A 19,698-nucleotide genomic window follows, 5' to 3' on the forward strand; every position below is an offset into this window, starting at 1 on the left:
TCATTCAGATCTGCAAAAACATCAGGTTTTCAGATAGAGACCATGAGCATTTAATCTGTTTTAAGACTAGTGTTTTAAGATATACTGTAGCTAATATCCACTTTGAATAAAATACCTCCTAAACAACTCCAATGGTTTCTTAGAATTTTGTCTTAAAATGCTACAAATAAAATGTGCTGTAAATTCAAGGGACTTCATGTTTTTTCTAATAGCATCACCATATACTTTCTGCTTTAACTTGAATGCAGTAGAGGTAATCCTCAACTTACAACCACAATTGAGTCCAGTTAATTTTGCTGAGATATTTGTTAAGTGAGTTTTACCCCATTTTAAGTCTTTTCTTGCCACATTTAAGTAACACGGTTGTTAAGTGAATCTGCCCCCTCCCCCATTGACTTTGTCATGTTGCAAAAGATTAGATAACCCCAGGACAAGGCAACTGTCACATGTCAGTTGCCAAGTGTCTGAATTCCGATCAAGTGACCATGGGGATGCCACATTTGTGTGAAAAAGTCATGCCAGCTTTCAGTGTTGTGGAATGGGTCATTAAATGAACTGTTGTAGGCCGAGGACTACCTGTACAATTGGGTTCTAGAGCTTCTTCATTGGATCTCATCATAGAACACAGCACAAAAAGAGTACTTATAAAGGAATATTAGACCAAATCATGGATGATGATAAATCTATTATTCACTGCAAGCACAGTACTATATTAGCATAAGCAGCAGTATGCCCTTTTGCTTCTAGGAATTACGGTTATGTAAAGTTTTTGATTGACTTCTCTGGGACTAGAGGGCTTTGACTTTATCCTGCACTGATTTCCTTAGGTAATAATAAACCACTGGTCCATCTAACTTTTTCTTTTTGGGGAGGGGGTTTCTCTTCAGGTCAGTACCTTTACAAGTCTCTGAAGGGTTTTTGGTTTTTTTTTGCAAAGATTTCAAAGTGGTTTGCCCGTTTTTGCTTCCTAGGGCTGAAAGTGACTGGCCCAAGGTCATCCGATTTTTTAAAAACCCTTTTCCATAATGAAAAGGTCCCTTCTGGTGCATCCATAACACACACCATTTAAAAAGTATATGATAAAAAAAATGTAGCTTTCCAGTTTTGCTATTTGACGTTTCATTTGCTGCCTAGAACAGAATCTATTTCTGTGGCAGATAACATAGGTAAGCTAGAAACACTGGATAGAAAATATTATTATCTTAAACTCAAGATTTCACCCATTCCATTTATAAAAGCAGATATATCAATTAAAATCTCTTAAAATAAATTCTTTAGCAAACAAATTCTGAGCTAACCGAGCCTGAAAAATTCAGACAAACCCTCCACATAATTTAAGTTATGTACAATTTCTTACTGGTAAATTGACAGAAAGCTACTTAAGTCAATCTCTGATTTGAACTAAGACCTTTTCCAAAGTGCCAAATCTGTACCAAAGGGAATCTTGTGATCAGTATCAGGGGTGGGTTGCTGCTGGCATTACTGCCGGTTCACTTCGGGTGCGCTTTGCAATTCAATTCAAAAGACCTACAGAAGTCAATATCATGAAGCAAAACCAGAACTTTTATTATGCAATTTTAAGTTTTTAGGAAGGAAGAGAGGGAATCGCTTATAGGAGGCAAGAAAAAATGGTTGTTCTGAATGTTCGTATTATTTTGACTGGCAAGGTTTTAGAACGAATGAAAAAATATTTGAATCTAAAAGTAACAAAGCATAAACCTTAATACTGAAAAATTGAAAGTGTAACAGCCTTTAATCAAAGTCAACGAAGATTGTCCAAAATCCCCAATTACAAAGATATCCCAATAAATACAGTCTTTTAAAAAATTATAACATAGTTCAATACTGAAATTTATTTTCCCAGTATAAATTTATCCCTGATAATTGCAGAGATAAATCGCTATTCCCAAAATAGGTAACATTTTTGGTAACAGTAACCAATGGTCTTGAGATGAAAGATAATGTACTGTAAAATATTTTTCCCATTAATTTACCTTTTCCTTGATGAACTGTTGGTATTTGAGGTCCATTATCTGGTTAGCCTAATCATTTAAAGGATTTTTAAGCTTTTTGAAGTTTTGCATAATTGCTCTATTTTCTGTTATCTACGTTATGGGAATCAAACTCTGGAAGAGTCCCTGAGATATTAAATTTGTTTAGAACAGGTACAAATATCTCTATACAAACTAGTTATTTAAGTCTTTCCTGTTAGGACATCAATTTTCAAAGCAAAAAAAAAACACCACCCTTCCTATTCCAAAACATGTTTACTTTCTAATAACACCAAGCATTGCTTCTCATTCTGTAATAGAATGATCTTTTGAAAAAGGTTGAGTTTCTCTTTTCTGTGGAAGTGAAATAAATTGAGTAACCCTGAAGAGAAATTGTTTTACTTCTTAAAATACTAAATTTCACTGTAATTTTAATCTAAAGATTCTGGTTTATACCAACAAGTAGAATACCAAAGTGCTACCTTAGTAAGAAGAAACTGAGATTGAATGGGCGCCCTTAATCTCTTGCACAAATGCTAAATAGGAAATATCTCTTGGTATCAGAAGCTTCTCACTCAAGTGTCACTATTGCTTAAAGGAGGCACTGAAAAGCTGCTTCTGCTTTTGAGGAGGACTGTCACACAATTATTTAAATAGCACATTGCCTAATCAATAGTGTAGTTCTAGATTTTTTTTCAATAACTGTTATCAGATAAGTACAGTTATCTCTTCATGGAGTGTTACAAATTATAAGGATTCCACTATCATTTTATAAAGAAGACAAGCAAAGCAACTGAAGTTAAATATGGAACATTTTAAATACTAAGGAAAATTATGTATCTTCCTATGCATTAAGTACTCTCTTTCCCTGAACTCTAACATTCAGAATGACACAGACAAACAGAAATGGTATTGCATATTATCTGCTTATTACAAATGGTCTATTTTAAATCAAGCAATTATTAGGAATTAAAAAAAAACAGAATCATCTTTTCTGAACATTGAATATACAGTACAGAACCTTATTAATCATATACAAACTGCAAGCAGTAGGAAGTCTTTTCTAATTTTTCCCCTTTGCCTTAGAAATCCCTTTTCTTACAAAATATAATTTATTTTGCAGATTAAAATATATGTATGCATAATACAATCATATTATTAATTCAAACACATGAAACACCTGAATACCTACCAAAAGAGATTGAAAATACCATATCTGTCTAAACAGAGAAAGACAAGATATATTAAACTATGTTTAGAATCGTCCACAGCTTATAGTTATGGAAGAAATTATCGAAGATATCTGCTTTGGGATATTTATAGTAGTAATATGACATGCTATTTCTTTTTGCTCCGTGTAGCTTGAAGATATACCTGCATACAGAGTTTTCCAATAGCTTAAAATAAAGGAAACATTAGGTTTGCTGAGATTGGCATGGGAGTGCTCTAGAATTGTGAGTCCTAGCTATTAACAGCTTCTAATTAAACTTTTATAGCAACTATTCCCCAAAATGGAAAACAAATCTGGATAATTTTCACAATTATAATCTTCTTTATAAAGAATTTCATGAGAGTTTATATTTTTTCCAACCAGTTTCAGGGGTATTTGAAATGATAAGCTTCAAAATGGCAGGAATGCCTGGGCAATCAAAGAATTATGCACACCAGAATGGGCAGAGCCTTGGTTGTCTAATTTACCCTGCCTCTTAAAGCTGTGATTGTTGTTGAAGGCTCCTGTCCAATTTCAAGAAATATCACAATATCTTAGAGATAAGCAGTTGCCCATGAAATATATGCAAGCAATTCACTCACAAATAATCTTATTGTTATCACTTAGAAATAAATAAGTTTTACTACTATTAATTTTCTATTAGTTTATATTAGAAAATAAATTCTAGTCAAGATTTCTTTTTCAGAGAGACAATGTTCTTCTTCTGTAGTTTGGTGGATCTTTATTAAAGTGCATCATATTATTTGCCAAAATAACTTAAATTCCTGTATTGTCTTTTCAAAACAGTAGTCAGAACAGGAATCTTATCCTATTAAGGGATCATCATCATCTTCCTGAAGTTGAAGTCTTGAAAATGGACGTAGAGGAGTAGTTCTGTTCTTGGTGATTATTATAAGGCACATCAGCGTAGTTAATATCATAAAGACACCAATAACTATTCCAATTGCTTCAGGAACATTTATGCACCATTGGTCAACTAATAAACACTTGGAATTGCTCAAAGTGCCATTATTAGGCTGGGGTTTCAACCCTAAAATATGGCACATCATTGGATAAATATCAATAGTACGGATTGAATTCAGCCTGTAATTTTTATGGAAAGCAGGTCCATGAGCTGCCAAAAATGGCTGCATACTTGGAAGAGTATCATCATAGCCATGGTCTCCTACTGAAAAATAAAGAAGCCAAGAATTGTTAATGCATTACAAAGGTTTAGCAAAATTATCTTACCTAGTAAATATAATCCTGCCATTACAGAATTATAGCTTAACTTTTTAAAATAGTTTTCTGCTTGGTTAAAAATTCAAGCAGAATATTTAAATGTAATGTGTCAGTTCATTAAACTGTTAAAATTACATAATGTTCACCAAAAGTATCTCTAATAAAATCAATTTAATATTTAAGAATATTATGACAAATATATTAACTCCAAGGATGAAGAAAGTAGTTTAACATTATCTCCTATTAAAACAACCTGTTTGTCAAGCTAAGTGTTTCTGCTTTCTGCTACATAATGTATGAGAATACCCCTTGTTGTCTCTCATCTCCTGTTTGTCACCCTATAGAATAGTCCCATCGGACAAATAAGTTTCAGGATATTTTTACACTGCTCTCTCAGAATCTAATATTCTGTGGACATCCCAATGTGCTGGACTTTCCTCCCTTTTTCCTATTTCAGCAAATCGTGGGGTTTCCTGATATGACAATATCAATCTCTTGTTTCTCAATGGCCTATTTTGACTACGTAAGCTTAGTAAAACATGTGAATTTTCTGTTCATGCTTATGATGTATAATTCTTTTTTATTACAAAACCATATAAAAAACCTATATGTAAATTCAAAATTTCACTGTAGAAAGGAAGGATATCAAGCCAAACATGAAGTTTTAAAAAGGGATAAACCTTTTTAAGTCTCCCTATTGCATTTTAAATTGTTCACATCTTGTGTAGCTAGCTAACCTAATTGGCTACTATTTCTATAGCTTAGATGAAGTCAATTGCTGAAATCTCTCCCTCCCAATAGTCGCAATCAATATTTTGTGACTGCAGATATCTGTAACTTCCCCCACCCCATCAGAATTAAGTTTTCAGTCATGAAGGGGTACAACTGAAGTATGAAGTATGAACTATGCTAAGAAAGGTCTTCAATGTTGCCCAAATTTACCCCAAAATTTCCTGCTGCTAAATTTTGTATCTGTCTAACAGGAGTGCCTGTACATAGTTTCTCATCACAATCTTAAGTTTTTAAAGCTGGTGATTGTGCTCCAAACTTCTAAATGAGATGCTACCTGATTTATAACGGCTAATCATTTTTCTGAGGGGATTTTTTTTTGTCAAACATTCATTTTTAAATATTAACACCATTTCCAGCCTGACCACATGCAGCAGTTATGAAAAACAGATGGTTTTGTCCATCACTCCCATACCCAAGTATTTAGTAAGAAAAGGTGACTTTAGGACTTCATATTTTTACAAATAGAGCAATCCAGTTTAATATTGTGCTGAATTTCTGAATACATAGAATTAAGCAAAATATATTAGTTAAGAAAGAATCTAATGCTTAGTGCTTTCAGATATTTTCAAAAGGTTTCTTATTCCAATTTCATTTTAAATTGTATTTTATTCCAATCTCATTTTGAGCTCTGCACTTTGATATGGCCTATGGGCTAATCAAAAAACTAAACTCAAGCTCAAAAAGTTTTTATTTTTTAATTCTTCTATGCCCTAAATAACTTTATTCTGCCCCCATCAAAAAGAGAATTATATATTTTATTTCATTTTTTTAAAATTTATAGGCCGCCCTTTTCCCTGAGGGGACTCAGGGCGGCTTACAATTAATGGGAAGGGAGTGTAGGACAAAACACAAGAAGAAAAAAAAATGTGAATAAAAAAATAAACCGATAAAACACAACATTCATTCAGCATTCGGGTGGGGCATTTTAATTAGTAAATGTTAAAAAAACCTTACATCTGGGAAGAGACCCGTTCTGTACAATTGTCCAGCCTTCATCTGCAACCAAAATTATTGGTTGAATGCGCTTATTGTGATGGTAATGATATCGCTCAGGAATTTCTTCTTTACGATAAACCTTCATATTAGGGCTGCAGTTTTTCATTAAGTCATATACATGTGTCAAATCTAAAAAACGAAGTATAAATAAGTTGGATCATTTATTTGTTTATCTGTAAAACTTGTTATTGCAAATATAAAAATTGGATTCATATTTCTTAAGAGCTGTAAATTTGTAAAACTTGTTATTGCAAATATAAAAACTGGATTCATATTTCTTAAGAGCTGTAAATTTAATGTGGAGCTCATCTACTCCTATTTTAATATACTTACTTTCAGAAGTAAAATATATATTTCTTAAAGAATTAAATCATTCTACATTTTAAGAATGCAACAAGGGACATTGTAAACCTAAAATATTCTGCATCTGAAATCCTGCATCCAAGTATTTTGAGCTCAGAGTAAAAGACTGAGTTTTATCTCAAGCTCAGAACAGTGTTGTTCAAACATCTTAAATTCTTTTTAATATTTTTTTTTATTTTTAATTTTCAAAACAAACATCCTTCTTTACATGCTGTAGAAAGTGTATCAGTTGGTTACAAAAAGACTTTCTCTTCCAGTCAACAAACATAATTCATATTAACTCAACTATTTTAACTCAGATATTTATACATATTACCATCATCATATCTCCATTTTCATTTGACTATAATTATTTAAACATCCTTCTTCATACCAAGATTTAATATATAACCACATACTGGCCTTTCATTTACTATTTCTAAAATCCTCCATTGACACTGAATCCTTATGTCCTATTCTAGCTAAACATCCATAATATTTAATAACAAAATTTTCAAATCCTCCTTTCCAAATCACTGTTTACAATTTACATTCAGTTTCCTTATGTTATACCCATATCTATATATACGTTATCCTTATCCTTCCTTTATTTAACTATATCCTGTATCATAACATTTCCCCCCTAATAATCAAAGCTTTAACTATATCTAACTTCGTTCTTTTTTATTAACCTTTATATATAATCCAAAGGTATTTCTTCCTTTCATGGGTACCATTCAATATTCATATCCAATTATTATTCATCATGACACTACACATTGTATACAATAGTAACATTATCAATTATTTATTTGACTATATCTATTGTCACTAAATTCACTAAGTTTAACTAGTTTTAAATTATACTCTTCCATCTATCAACCTGTATCTTTCCAGTAGCAAAACAGTCTCATATCTTCTGCCGTTTGTGGTGTCAATCCTCTAATCATCTCCTTAATCAACTTTGTATGGACTCCTTAGCAACTCCTTGCTTATAAAATCTCTCATGTAATCTCGATGCCCTTCTTCTGTTTCCTTAATCAGCTTATCTTTGATTGTCAGTAGTGTTATCAAAGCTATTGCTAATAAAATTTCTCTCTTTAAGTCCATAAATTATTTTGTTTTTTCTTCTTCTGTATCTTAGCATCTGGGATAAATTTCCCCTCCATTTAGTTCCTCTTTCAGTATTCCACTCTTTCCATTTTCAGAGACAAACCAATCACCATAAATATCAGCAAATTTCATTTCTTTATATTCATTTTCCACTTCAATTTTTTGGGTTTTAACCACCACGTTTTCCACTTGATAAACATCCTCAACTTCATCATATTTTGCTGTTAGATGCTAGAAGTCTTCCAGCTTCTTCTCTATCCTCTCATATGTATTGGATAGTTTCTGTATTTCTGAGACTATCTTTTGCAGACTTAAGGTTTCTTTCTGCTGTTGAAATTGTGCCATTATCTCCAGCTAACAAACACAGCTGCTCTGGCTTGGAAGGTTAATAAAATTAAGCATAGATTCACAATGTTTTGTTTTCACTTTTCTCTGGTTAAAAATATACTTCAAAGGGACATCTGTATGCTTTCCTTGTTATCACTCTCTATAACCAAGCAGTGAAACCTTGTAGTGCAAGCCAAAATAATCAGTGAGAAAAAAAGTGTTTTTTGTTTCCAATACACAAACCTTCCAGCCTCCAGTAGCAGTGTTATGTTGCAATTTTCCTTGTTTCTTTTTGTATCTTTTTTGTATTTCAAGTTAAAAAAAAGTCCAATTCTTAAATGAGTTAGGAGAACACCCACAGTAATGAAAGAGGAAAAATTTAGTCCATAGGTTACAGAGAATAATAAAAGAAAAAAAATAGAAAACTTAATCCATTTGTTTTAAAATGCTTGCATAAATCCCATCCATGAAGATAGCATTTAAAAAGCAAGATAACCCCATCCAAAACCATTCCAAATTTAATTCTGCCGCTTATTTCTTCTTTTCTCCAATTTAAATTAATTTTAAGTTATTTATAGGCAGTCTCTTTTTAAAACGGCAAAAGTTCCTCACCAGCTGGAAACACTTTCTCTTTCCATATCCTTCCGTTTTGTAGCCGCCCCGACTTCGTCAGCCTTGGCTGGATTTTTTGTCGCTGGCTTGAATAACTTCTCTTGCATCGGTCAGGGACTTTGTGATCTCCCTGAGGTCAGCAAGATGTATTCTTCCTGTTTACAGTCTCTTTGGGATGGTTTAGGTCCGATTGGACCACCCAGCGACAAAAGTATTGGCTGCGGTCTCGGAGCATCAAGACCGCATGTCCGTATCGTTGTGACATTGGCTCCCCCCCCAAACATCTTAAATTCTTAAACATTGTAGTGTTGCATTGTTTTTCAGCACAGCCAACAGAACAGCAGAGCCAGTTCTACGCCTGCTCTTATTGGTGCCTCCAAAATAGATAGGTTTTAGGCTTTAAAAATGATTATGGATTGATATACAAGCGAGCAAATAAAGCTTGAGGAAAAATTAAAGATTTATGCTTTTAAAATGATGAATTTTAAAATTCAAAATGCAAATGTTAAGTTTTTGTGCATTGCTCTATGGGTGTTCTTGCTTCATACCAAATGCAAAGGCAATGTCACTCTGCATTATACATTGTTGCTGGCAAATAATCTCATTGTACTTTTGCTGCTGCTATTCTTCTTTGAATGTACTGAAGAGACTCATGCTACAGGTTTACTTTTCACTAGGCCTCTATGGTTATTTGTAATAGACAGAACACTTAAAAAAACTAGTGTAATTTATGACCTCTGAGAATTTTTAAAGTTTAAAAATTATCTCATCAGCCTATTCATAAGTATGATGGTAGTTACAGTAAATATGGACTATCATCTCATCTTTTATTGCCCTAGAATGAGAAAGCAAGCAATCTGTTTCAGATTCCCTAGACCTCTATAATAAAAGACTCAAATGTTTGATATTTGTTATATGTGTAACATGGAATATTCAAAACATGATGAATTTGTACTGATGACACTGTGAACTTTTCGAAGTTTGGCTGAGCTCAGGACAAAAAAACTTTTTTATTTCAAGGACTTTTCTATATGCAATAATAAATTTAAACATAATAATACTAGAAATTTGCAGTATTATAGCATGATTGGAATCAGCTTTGTTTATATAGTGACCTTAACTAATATGACATGTAAAAGGTCTCAGTTGAAAAAAATACTATAAAGGAAAGTTTCTTATTCAGTATTTTCCTGAGCAGAATCAGTAAATATTCACCAAACTGAGAAATATTAGTGACTTATTTATGAAATTACATATTATAACATTGAGAATACTGATGTTAAAAGCACTGAACAGTAATAGATTTTATATTATTAAGAACATACTTACTATTTGGCAATATGGCAGCAACTGGGCTTCTGTCTATTAGCACATAGCTGCTAGCATCAATGCAATCATCCAGTTTGATTAATCTCTCCTGGGAGCACTGTGCCATACCATGATCACTTGTAATGATAACATTAATTTCCTCCCACAAATTTGAAACTTTAAGCTTCTCAACAAGAAGGCCAATATGCTTATCTACTTCTTGTAATACTTTAGTCATGTTCTTAGTATCTTCTGGTCCATACTTGTGTCCACTTGCATCTGGTTCTTCCCAATAAAGAGTAGCAAAAGTAACTAATGGATTAGAACTATTCATCCATTCAATAATCTTTTCTACACGTTCCTTGAAGCTTACTGAATAATTGTATTTCATAAAAAAATGAGGAACAGTATTATGAATTTTTACATCTGTGCCAGGCCACATTGCAGAAGCACTTGTTTTGTTCTCCTGCCATTCATTGCTTACCCAAATAGGAATTGCTTCATCCCACCAGAAAGGATCAGTATCATTAAACTGTGAAAAATTTTTCTTTGTATCAATGTCAAACATTTCATTTGCTACAATACCATGGCTTTCTTCATACAAGCCTGTGACTATACTGTAGTGGTTTGGAAAAGTTTTTGTGATGAAAGCATTGGTAACATGCTCTACTAATACACCAGCCTTAATAAAATCCTGGAGATGTGGCAGTTCATATTTCTTCAAATAATCAGCCCTGAAGCCATCAAAAGACACCAGAAGTAATCTTGGCACTGACTTGCTAACAGATTTACCCTCCGAGTAAGAAATTATTCCATTAAAGAGTAGTATTATTACTAAAAAAAGCATTCTGGATAAGATTTCAATGTGCATAGGAAACAAGGATACCTGAAAGGAAGAGAAAAAATGAAATTGCAATTAAGAATTTCAAGCCAAGTAATTATTTTCATCCTAGCCAAGCACTGAATTCAATTTCTAATGTTCAATTTATATTCTACTTAGAAGAGCTGCTAATTATAACTGTACAGTTCCACATATTTTTCAATTGTGTTTTACACATGGAAGACACTGGTAACTCAGCAGCCTTGGTTTCTATAAGACCAAATCTAGTATGAAATCATAGAAATCTAACAAAATTTCAGAAGATTCTTATATTCTTATGTGAGATTGCCTATGGAGGGTTTGAAAATCATACTATCAGTATTTCAAGAGCTCAGCCCGTTCTTGTTAAGCAAAATAGTAACTGATTACAAAATTGACAATTCAAAAGTTGAGATATGGACCATTATTTTTTTACACCCATTTTTCTCTTAGGTTGATTTGATTACTATATGTCAATCGCTTGCAAAGCACTGACAGTCAAGTCTCCATATTTTTTTAGGCATACAAATTTCTTCTTTCTATAAGGCTATTTTCAACCTATTTATTCCACGTTTGGCAACTCCAAATTAGAATTTACGCATAATTAAAGTTCTGAAGAACTACTACTTACATATGGTAAGAGTACAGAAATGTAACTATTTAACAGAAAAATTGGTGTGAGCATAATGTTACCCCACAGGGTTGCCGTTGCAGGGAAAACAGGATGTAGGAACATTATGTATGCCACCTGGAGTTTTATAAAAATAAATGTGCCTATTATTAATATAAATAAAGTGATTTTTGTTTTTGCTTTCTTCATGTTAGGTTACTTCTATTTTTTAAAAGATTTAGTTTAAATATATCACTGATATATTATTTATATAATATATGTTATATTTATACCATATTATAAATATAATGCAGCTATAGGGAATTGCATGCCAAAACAAATAGTCACAAATACAGTCCCCCCGTCCCCCCGCCATCACTCTGCTGAACAGATTACCACAGTACTGTTTTATGTCTAAGGATATTTACCCATGTAGTATTGTAGTATTACTATTATCCCTCGCATCTTTTCTACTACGTTCTCCTATTGGTATCTTATGAATATATTACTTTGTTGTTTGTATGTATAGTGAAAGCTTAAGCACCAGAAACAAACTCCTTGTGTCTAATCACACTTGGCCAATAAAGTATACTATAGTGTAGAGTAGTATAGTGCAGTGCAGTGCAGTGTAGCATAGTATTCAACTCTAGTCTAGACTAGTCTCGTCTAGTCTTTAATATCACTGAAACCCAAATGGGACAAACTATAGGTAATCCTCAACTTACAACTAGTTGCTTAACCACTGTTCAAAGATACAGCAGACTTTTAAAAAGCTATTTATGACCTATCTTCAAAGTTATGACTACTGTACAATACTCTGTAATCAAACCATATGGTTTGCTTAATGATTATTGTAACTCAGTTAATATAAAAAAGGCCATACAATCAAGTCAGATCACAATGGTAATCTACTTCATGACCACGATTTGCAATCATAATTCCAAGCCCAATTGTGGTTGTAAGATGAAGACCTACATATCCTCATTTAATATACTGGCATTAATACATATTTTTTTTCAAAAATGTTAGTATCTAAAGCAAAGCCTATAGTTTTTGTTAGCATTATATATCCCTATCCCAAGACTGCAAACACTTTCAAGAGGTAATTGCTCAATAAAGAAAATAAGATAGTGACTGTAAACCATAAGTAGTTGATTGACTGTATTCGAAATGGCATATACGAATATGGCAGTTTTAATTTTGTTTTGAATGAACAGAATCTATATACAGGTAATCCTTGACTTGCAATAGTTCCTTTAGTGGGTTCCACCACAAAACCGCGGTAGACTAAAGCGCGCTCGATGAAAGTGTGTACATGACATCATCACAGCGCAACGAAAACAGCACGCTGTGAGCGGTAAACTTAAAATTAACGCGTAAATCTAAACCTAACCCCCCCAAACCTAACCCCAAACCTAACCCTAACCCTAACCCTTAACCTAACCCTAAACCTAACCCTATACCTAACCCTTAACCTAACACTAACCCTTAACGTAACCCTAACGCTTAACGTAACCCTAACCCTAAACCTAACCCTAACCCTAACCCTTACCTTTATGTGAATCAGCTTGCTTTAAAAGCGCTTTTTAAAGCACCCTTTTTTCTCCGCGGTCGTATTTGTCGCACTGCTGATGACGTCAGGTACGCGCTTTAATCGGGCGTGCTTTAGTGGACCGCGGTTTTGACGGGTCACGCTTTTAGTGACTGTTCGAAGTTACAATAGCTATGGAAAAAGTGACTTATGATGGTTGCAGTGTGCAGGGGTCACAAAATCACCTTTTGACACAATCTGACAAGCAGAGTTAATGAGGAAGCCACATTCATTTAACAGCTATGTTACTAACTGAATAACTACAATCGAGGCAAGATAAGTTATAAAATGGAGCAAGCTCACTTAATAAATGTCTTGCTTAGCAACAGAAATTTTGGGTTCAATTGTGGTCTTAAGTCGAGGACTATCTGTACATTCTATAACAGAGGTCAACAAATGCACTAACATAGGATCCACAAAGATACAGTGGATACAGAATTCTCAAGGATCTACTGGGTCCCTCAAAGACACTCCTGGCCTGAAAAGTAATTTTTTAATCCCCTTCCCACTAGTCCCTATCTTGCAAGAATGTCCCAAATGAATTGAAATTCTGTCATATAAAAGCATAAACACTGGCTTAATCAGAACAGAAATCCTGGTTATAAACAGTAAAATTATGAGAATAAAAAGGTGAGTCAAATGTCAACTTCTATATTCTAATCCAGAGTTTGTTAAAGTGTGGTCTTAGGACCCTCTCAGAAGTTTTCAGAATCAAAATGATTTACCAGTTTAGACTGAAAAATACAATATTTAAATCCCATTAAACAATTATGAGAAGCAGCTACATGTAGTATCAAGCAGGAAATTTAACAGCTATCCCAAGGCCTACCTAGGTCAGTGGCAGAACGGTGGTAGCAATAGCACAAAACTGAACAAATAGATGCTTTCTGCCATTTGGATTTAGCCCATGTGAATTTAAGAGAATTTATATAAAAATTAAGCAAACATGGTGCCTAAAAAAATTCCCCATGGCAGTTATAATAGGGTTTGAGAACTATCTGGAATGATTGCATTTCTCTCTGAATAAAAGTTTGTGTTGTGAAAAAAGCTTATCAAAACTAATCTTTTATTAATAGTGGAATTCTTGAATTCATCCCACATGTACTCTTGAAACTGAATCAAAAGGCTGCCTTGAAGACCAAAAATGTGACAAATGGCTATTTATGCTGCCTGTGTATTTGTCTATTATATGCTATGAAATCAGATAATGATCTACCATGGATCCTTGTTCTCTTAAGATCATTTGCTCCTGCAAATCACAAAATGTACAACACATATGTCTAGCATATACTTCGTAGATAATGTATAGCAAACTATTTTATTATTTACAGCTTGCTTTATATTACCATTCCTTGCTTTCTCTTACCAGTCTGTCATCTGCACCACTAAAACTGTCTTTTTTGGCTCTGCAACCAAACAAGACAGACACAGACTTCAACAGATAATTAGAACTACAGAAAAAACAATTTTTCTGTAGGAGATGCCTGGAGCACCGTTGGAGGTCCGATAAGTCCGCAGCGAACCGAGCAATGGTAACCACCTGCACCAGGGAATATACTAGGGCACTTAGGGCAGCCAAAAGATCACATATAGCCTCCCTGGTTGCGTCCGCTGAGTCCCGCCCAGCCGCCCTGTTTAGGATAACCCGCTCCCTGTTGAACAAAAGGGAGGCGGGGGAACCCTTGCAGGGCAGAGCTGAAGAATATGCCCAATTCTTAGCGGACAAAATTGCTCGGTTTCGGACGGACTTGGACTCCACACCTGCAGTTCCAGCCGAGACTCAGGGGGACCAAGTACAACAGCTCTGGGTTGAGTTTCAGGAGGTTACCCCCGGGGATGTGGACAAGGCCATGAGAGCTGTGAGTTCCTCCACCTGTGCTTTGGATCCGTGTCCCTCATGGCTGGTTTCTAACTGCAGTGAGGTGACACGAGGCTGGATCCAGGCGGTTGTAACCGCCTCCCTTCGGGAGGGGAACTTCCCCGCCGCACTGAAGGCGGCGGTGGTGAGACCCCTCCTGAAGAAGCCATCCCTAGATCCAGCTGTCCTTAATAACTACCGCCCGGTCTCCAACCTCCCCTTTCTGGGGAAGGTTGTTGAGAAGGTGGTGGCCTTCCAGCTCCAACGGTCCTTGGAGGAAGCAGACTATCTAGACCCCTTCCAGTCAGGCTTCAGACCCGGTTACAGCACTGAAACCGCCTTGGTCGCATTGATGGATGATCTCTGGAGAGCCAGAGATGAAGGACATCCCTCCATCCTGGTCCTCCTTGACCTCTCAGCGGCTTTCGATACCATCGACCATGGTATCCTTCTGCGAAGACTGCGGGAGGTGGGAGTGGGAGGCACCGTGTTACGGTGGTTCTCCTCCTACCTCTCGGACAGGTCGCAGTCGGTGTTAGTGGGAGGGCAGAGATCGTCCCCAAGGCCCCTGAAATATGGGGTGCCGCAGGGTTCGGTCTTATCCCCCCTACTATTTAACATTTACATGAAACCGCTGGGAGAGATCATCCGTAGGCACGGGATTAGATACCATCAATATGCGGACGATACTCAACTGTATCTGTCCGCCCCGTGCCAAATCAATGAAGCGGTTGACGTAATGGGCCGGGGGCTCGAAGCCGTCATGGACTGGATGAGGATTAACAAGCTTGTGCTCAACCCAGAAAAGACCGAGTGGCTGTTGTGTTTTCCTCCCAAAAATTCGGCCATTAATTCAACACTCAGGCTGGGGGGTCAAATTTTACACCCCTCAGAGAGGGTTCGCAACCTGGGAGTCCTCCTGGATTCACAGCTGTCATTCGACCATCATATAGCGGCTGTGACCAGGGGGGCATTCGCCCAGGTACGCCTGGTGCGCCAGTTGCGACCCTACCTGAACCGGGAGGCCCTCACAACAGTCACTCGGGCCCTCGTGATTTCTAGGCTGGAATACTGCAATGTGCTCTACATGGGGCTGCCCTTGAAGAGCATCCGGCGACTTCAGCTAGTACAGAACGCAGCCGCGCGAGTGATTGCGGGTGCACCCCGATTCACCCGCATTACACCTATCCTCCGCGAGCTGCGCTGGCTACCTGTTGATCTCCGGATGCGCTTCAAGGTACTATTGACCACCCATAAAGCCCTACATGGCAGTGGATCTGGATACTTGAGAGACCGCCTTCTGCCAATTACCTCCCTACGGCCTATAAGATCTCATAGGTTAGGCCTCCTCCGCATCCCATCGGCCAGCCAATGTCGGCTGGCAACCACAAGGAGGAGGGCCTTCTCAATAGCGGCCCCGACCCTTTGGAACGAGCTCCCCGTAGAGATTCGTACCCTCTCCACCGTCCAGGCCTTCCGCACAGCCTTGAAGAACTGGCTCGCCCGTCAGGCCTGGGGATAAGGACCACTACCCCGCCCGAATGTTGTATGCATGTTGCGTATTATTTTATTATGTGTTGTTGTCGTAGTATTGTATTGTATTGTATTCCCCTCTCCCTGGTTTCTGTGAGCCGCCCTGAGTCCCCTCAGGGAAAAGGGCGGCCTACAAATAAAATCAATTCCAAAAATTCCAAATTTCTACCAACCTGCCTTCCATTGAGGACCTGTATACTGCATGAGTCAAAAAGAGGATTGAGAAAATATCTACAGACCCCTCACATCCTGGATATAAATTGTTTCAACTTCTACCCTAAAAACAATGCTATAGGGCACTGCACTGCACACCAGAACTAGACACAAGGAGTTTTTCCCCAAATGCCATCAACTCTGCTAAATAACTAATTCCCACAACACTGTCAAACTATTTACCATGACTATTGTTCTTCTCATCCTTCCTATAACCTATCTCCTCCCACTTATAACTATAACCATGTTGCTTGTATTTTTACAATTTATATTGTTGTTTGTTTCCTAGTAAGATTTGATTGCTTATTAATAACCTATATATGGCTATCAAGGTTCCACCACAAAACCGCGGATGACAAAATCGCGGTCGACGAAAGCGCGCATTTGACGTCATCACAGCGTGACGAAAACATCGCGCTGTGATCGAAAAATGTAAAAATAAAGCGAAAACCTTACCCTAACCCCCCCAAACCTAACCCTAACCCTTAACCTAAGCCTAAATCTAACCCTAAACCTAACCCTTAACCTAACGCTAAACCTAACGCTAACCTTTAACGTAACGCTAAACGTAACCCTAACGCTCTAACCCTAACCCTTAACCTTAACCTAACCCTAACCCTTACCTTTATGTGAATCGGCTTGCTTTAATTTTATTTTTATTTCAATTTTTAATTTTTTTCGTCGCGCTGTGATGACGTCAAATGCGCGCTTTTGTCGATCGCGCTTTTGTGGACCGCGGTTTTGACGGGTCACGGGCTATCAATAAGTGTTGTATCTTAGGATTCTTGATGAATGTATTTTTTCTTTTCTTCTTTTTTGTACACTGAGAGCATATGCACCAAAGACAAATTCCTTGTGTTTCCAATCACACTTGGCCAATAAAGAATTCTATTCTATTTACAAAACTGATTACAAGCCACACATAGCAATTCCCTCTGACTAGACGTGGGGTCTCTGAAAAGGCACTTCAATCAGAGCACTGGCAATCATATGGAAGGGCTTGTGTGACACTGGAGAATCTTCACCCCCAACAAAAAATTTAGCTACCAAATGTTTAAAAGTGGGATATAATTCTTGTTTACAAAACATTCAATAATTTCTATAAGAGTAACATTGTCTTTTAGATAAATTATAACATAACATATTAGATTCATAAAACTAACTATGTTTTTCATAAATGTAATGGAACTAAAATGTTAATCCAGTGCAGGTAGTTTATGGAGTTACATTAAGAATACATTCTAATTTATAAAACAGTGGAAAGGGCAATTGTAGTAAAAATGTTATACAGAAAGAGTTAAAAATAAACTGTTTATTTTTATAGGAATACTTTTTTCTTCTTACTCTTATTTTTTTTGCCTACATAAGTTTTACTCTACTTTCTAATTTAAAATAGTATAGCAAGAATAAACTATTTTATACTTGGCTTATAATATACACCTGGCTCCAAATTCCCAACATTAAAGTAAACCTATTTTCAACAATTTGCATTCATCTCAAGATAAACAAAATGCTGGCCAAACTACAGGAGCAGTATTTTCTTCATCTCGGATCAGTGTCACCTTCAAACCATATTAAGAGGCACGGAACAAAAAAAACTTCCTCAAAACCTCCTTGGTCATTTGGTCACTGACGTTTGCTAGAGGTCAGCATGTAAATATGGATGTATGAAAATATGGACTCTCCGACCTCTTAACGGAACACAATTTTCAAGTGTTCGATACCAAATCGTTTCGACTTGGACCCAATCAAAAAAAACTTCATTTTTTGACCAATGCGGGAACTGGCAATTCTCTCCTTTGCCTCATCTATAGCTGTCCCAGCCAGGAAGGGACTCCACCCGCGACGGCACGGAGAGGAAGATGAGGATTTTTTTGGGGGGGAGGTTATGGCAATATCCCACACCCACCCACGGGGCAAGAGGCAAATACTACCGCAAGGGAAGGAAACGGCCCGCCGCCCCTCATCCCTACTCACTCGTAATAAGCAGGTCAAACACTTTCCTACCCGCATGCGCAGTTAAATAGCCACAGCGAAGCAGCAACGGCCGGCGGGTTTAGCCCACAGTCGATGGCGACGGCAAGAACGGACCGCCCTTGGTTTAGTCTGAGGATTCTTTTCTTTCCAGCTCTGATTGGTCAGTCGACGATACTGTAGTGAAGCGGTCGCTCCGTGTGAGTCGGAGAAGCAGGTGCACGGCGGGTGGGGCTTTGGGACACGCGAAAGACGGAACTATTGGCGGGGGCGGCGCTTATAGAAAGAGGCGGGACAGACAATAAGGAAAAAGCAATGCCAGCCCGCTAGTTGGGATTGCGTAGTGTAATTGTAGCGACGTCAGGAGTAACGAGAGGAAGTAAAAACGGGGACGGAGGGGAATTCTGGCTCAGTCCTCGGGCCGGTCCAGTGTATTACATTTCCCTCCCCCCCCCCCCATGGCCGATTCTTAGCAAATTTCATTATCTTATATTGTTTGGCTTCGTAAGGAATGGAACGCCAAGCTGAGATTGCTAGTGAAATTTTATGTATGATAAAACGGAGCGGATGGCAAATACGGAAAAATCAATAACATTCTAAAAAACCTAGGGAACGTGAAAATGCGGAGGCGCTTATCCATAGCTAAAGAGGTAATGGGTTTGTTTAATTGGACAAACCTGGATAGTACTAATGAGTTCACACTGTAAATCTTCTAGCTCTGCTCTGTATTTCAAGAGATTTTATCAACATATTGCCTTCCTGCTTGAGGAAAGAAACTCCATTTGTTGAGAGAAAAAATTAAGCTATAACCGGTGTTAATGTCAAAACAATCATTTGGGTAAAATAATTATGTGAAACCCATATTTTGGCATTGGAATTAGATTGATAGTCAATATTTTCTAGCACAGATACATGTTCTCTTTAGAAACGTCCCTTTTAATGACTACTTGTCTAAGCTTTCACGAACAGTATAACACCAGTTTCTACATCTTCCAACAATGCAAGAATGCAATCATCATACTTTTTTCATGAATCAATTTCTGTTGCTATTTATCTTTAAAATTAAAGGACAAGGAGATCGCCCGAAGGGATTAAGTTTATTAAGTGATTTTGGAATTCTCAGAACC

At 36.7% G+C, this 19,698-nt stretch overlaps 1 protein-coding gene across 1 annotated transcript; it reads right to left on the bottom strand.

Annotated features, from left to right (window-relative positions):
- Positions 1-1,734: 1,734 nt before the first annotated feature.
- Positions 1,735-18,607, bottom strand: LOC106542806 (ectonucleotide pyrophosphatase/phosphodiesterase 4). Its single transcript, XM_014058648.2, has 4 exons — positions 18,575-18,607; positions 9,955-10,819; positions 6,190-6,360; positions 1,735-4,390 (listed from the first exon to the last, which is right to left on the bottom strand). Exons 2-4 carry the CDS (start codon positions 10,802-10,804, stop codon positions 4,026-4,028), a joined length of 1,386 nt encoding a protein of 461 aa, XP_013914123.2. The 5' UTR covers positions 10,805-10,819; positions 18,575-18,607; the 3' UTR covers positions 1,735-4,025.
- Positions 18,608-19,698: the final 1,091 nt, after the last annotated feature.

This window comes from Thamnophis sirtalis, unplaced genomic scaffold (assembly GCF_051295495.1).
Source record: "Thamnophis sirtalis isolate CommonGarterSnake01/CBP01778 unplaced genomic scaffold, rThaSir2_p1.2 scaffold_5, whole genome shotgun sequence".
Lineage (NCBI taxonomy): Eukaryota > Metazoa > Chordata > Lepidosauria > Squamata > Natricidae > Thamnophis > Thamnophis sirtalis.

Coding starts and splice junctions, on each gene's coding strand:
- LOC106542806 (XM_014058648.2), bottom strand. CDS start 10,804: ATGCACATTGAAATCTTATCCAGAATGCTTTTTTTAGTAATAATACTA. Junction 6,361..9,954: donor TGCTGCCATATTGCCAAATA/GTAAGTATGTTC, acceptor TTCGTTTTTTAG/ATTTGACACATGTATATGAC. Junction 4,391..6,189: donor GAACGGGTCTCTTCCCAGAT/GTAAGGTTTTTT, acceptor TTTATTTTTCAG/TAGGAGACCATGGCTATGAT.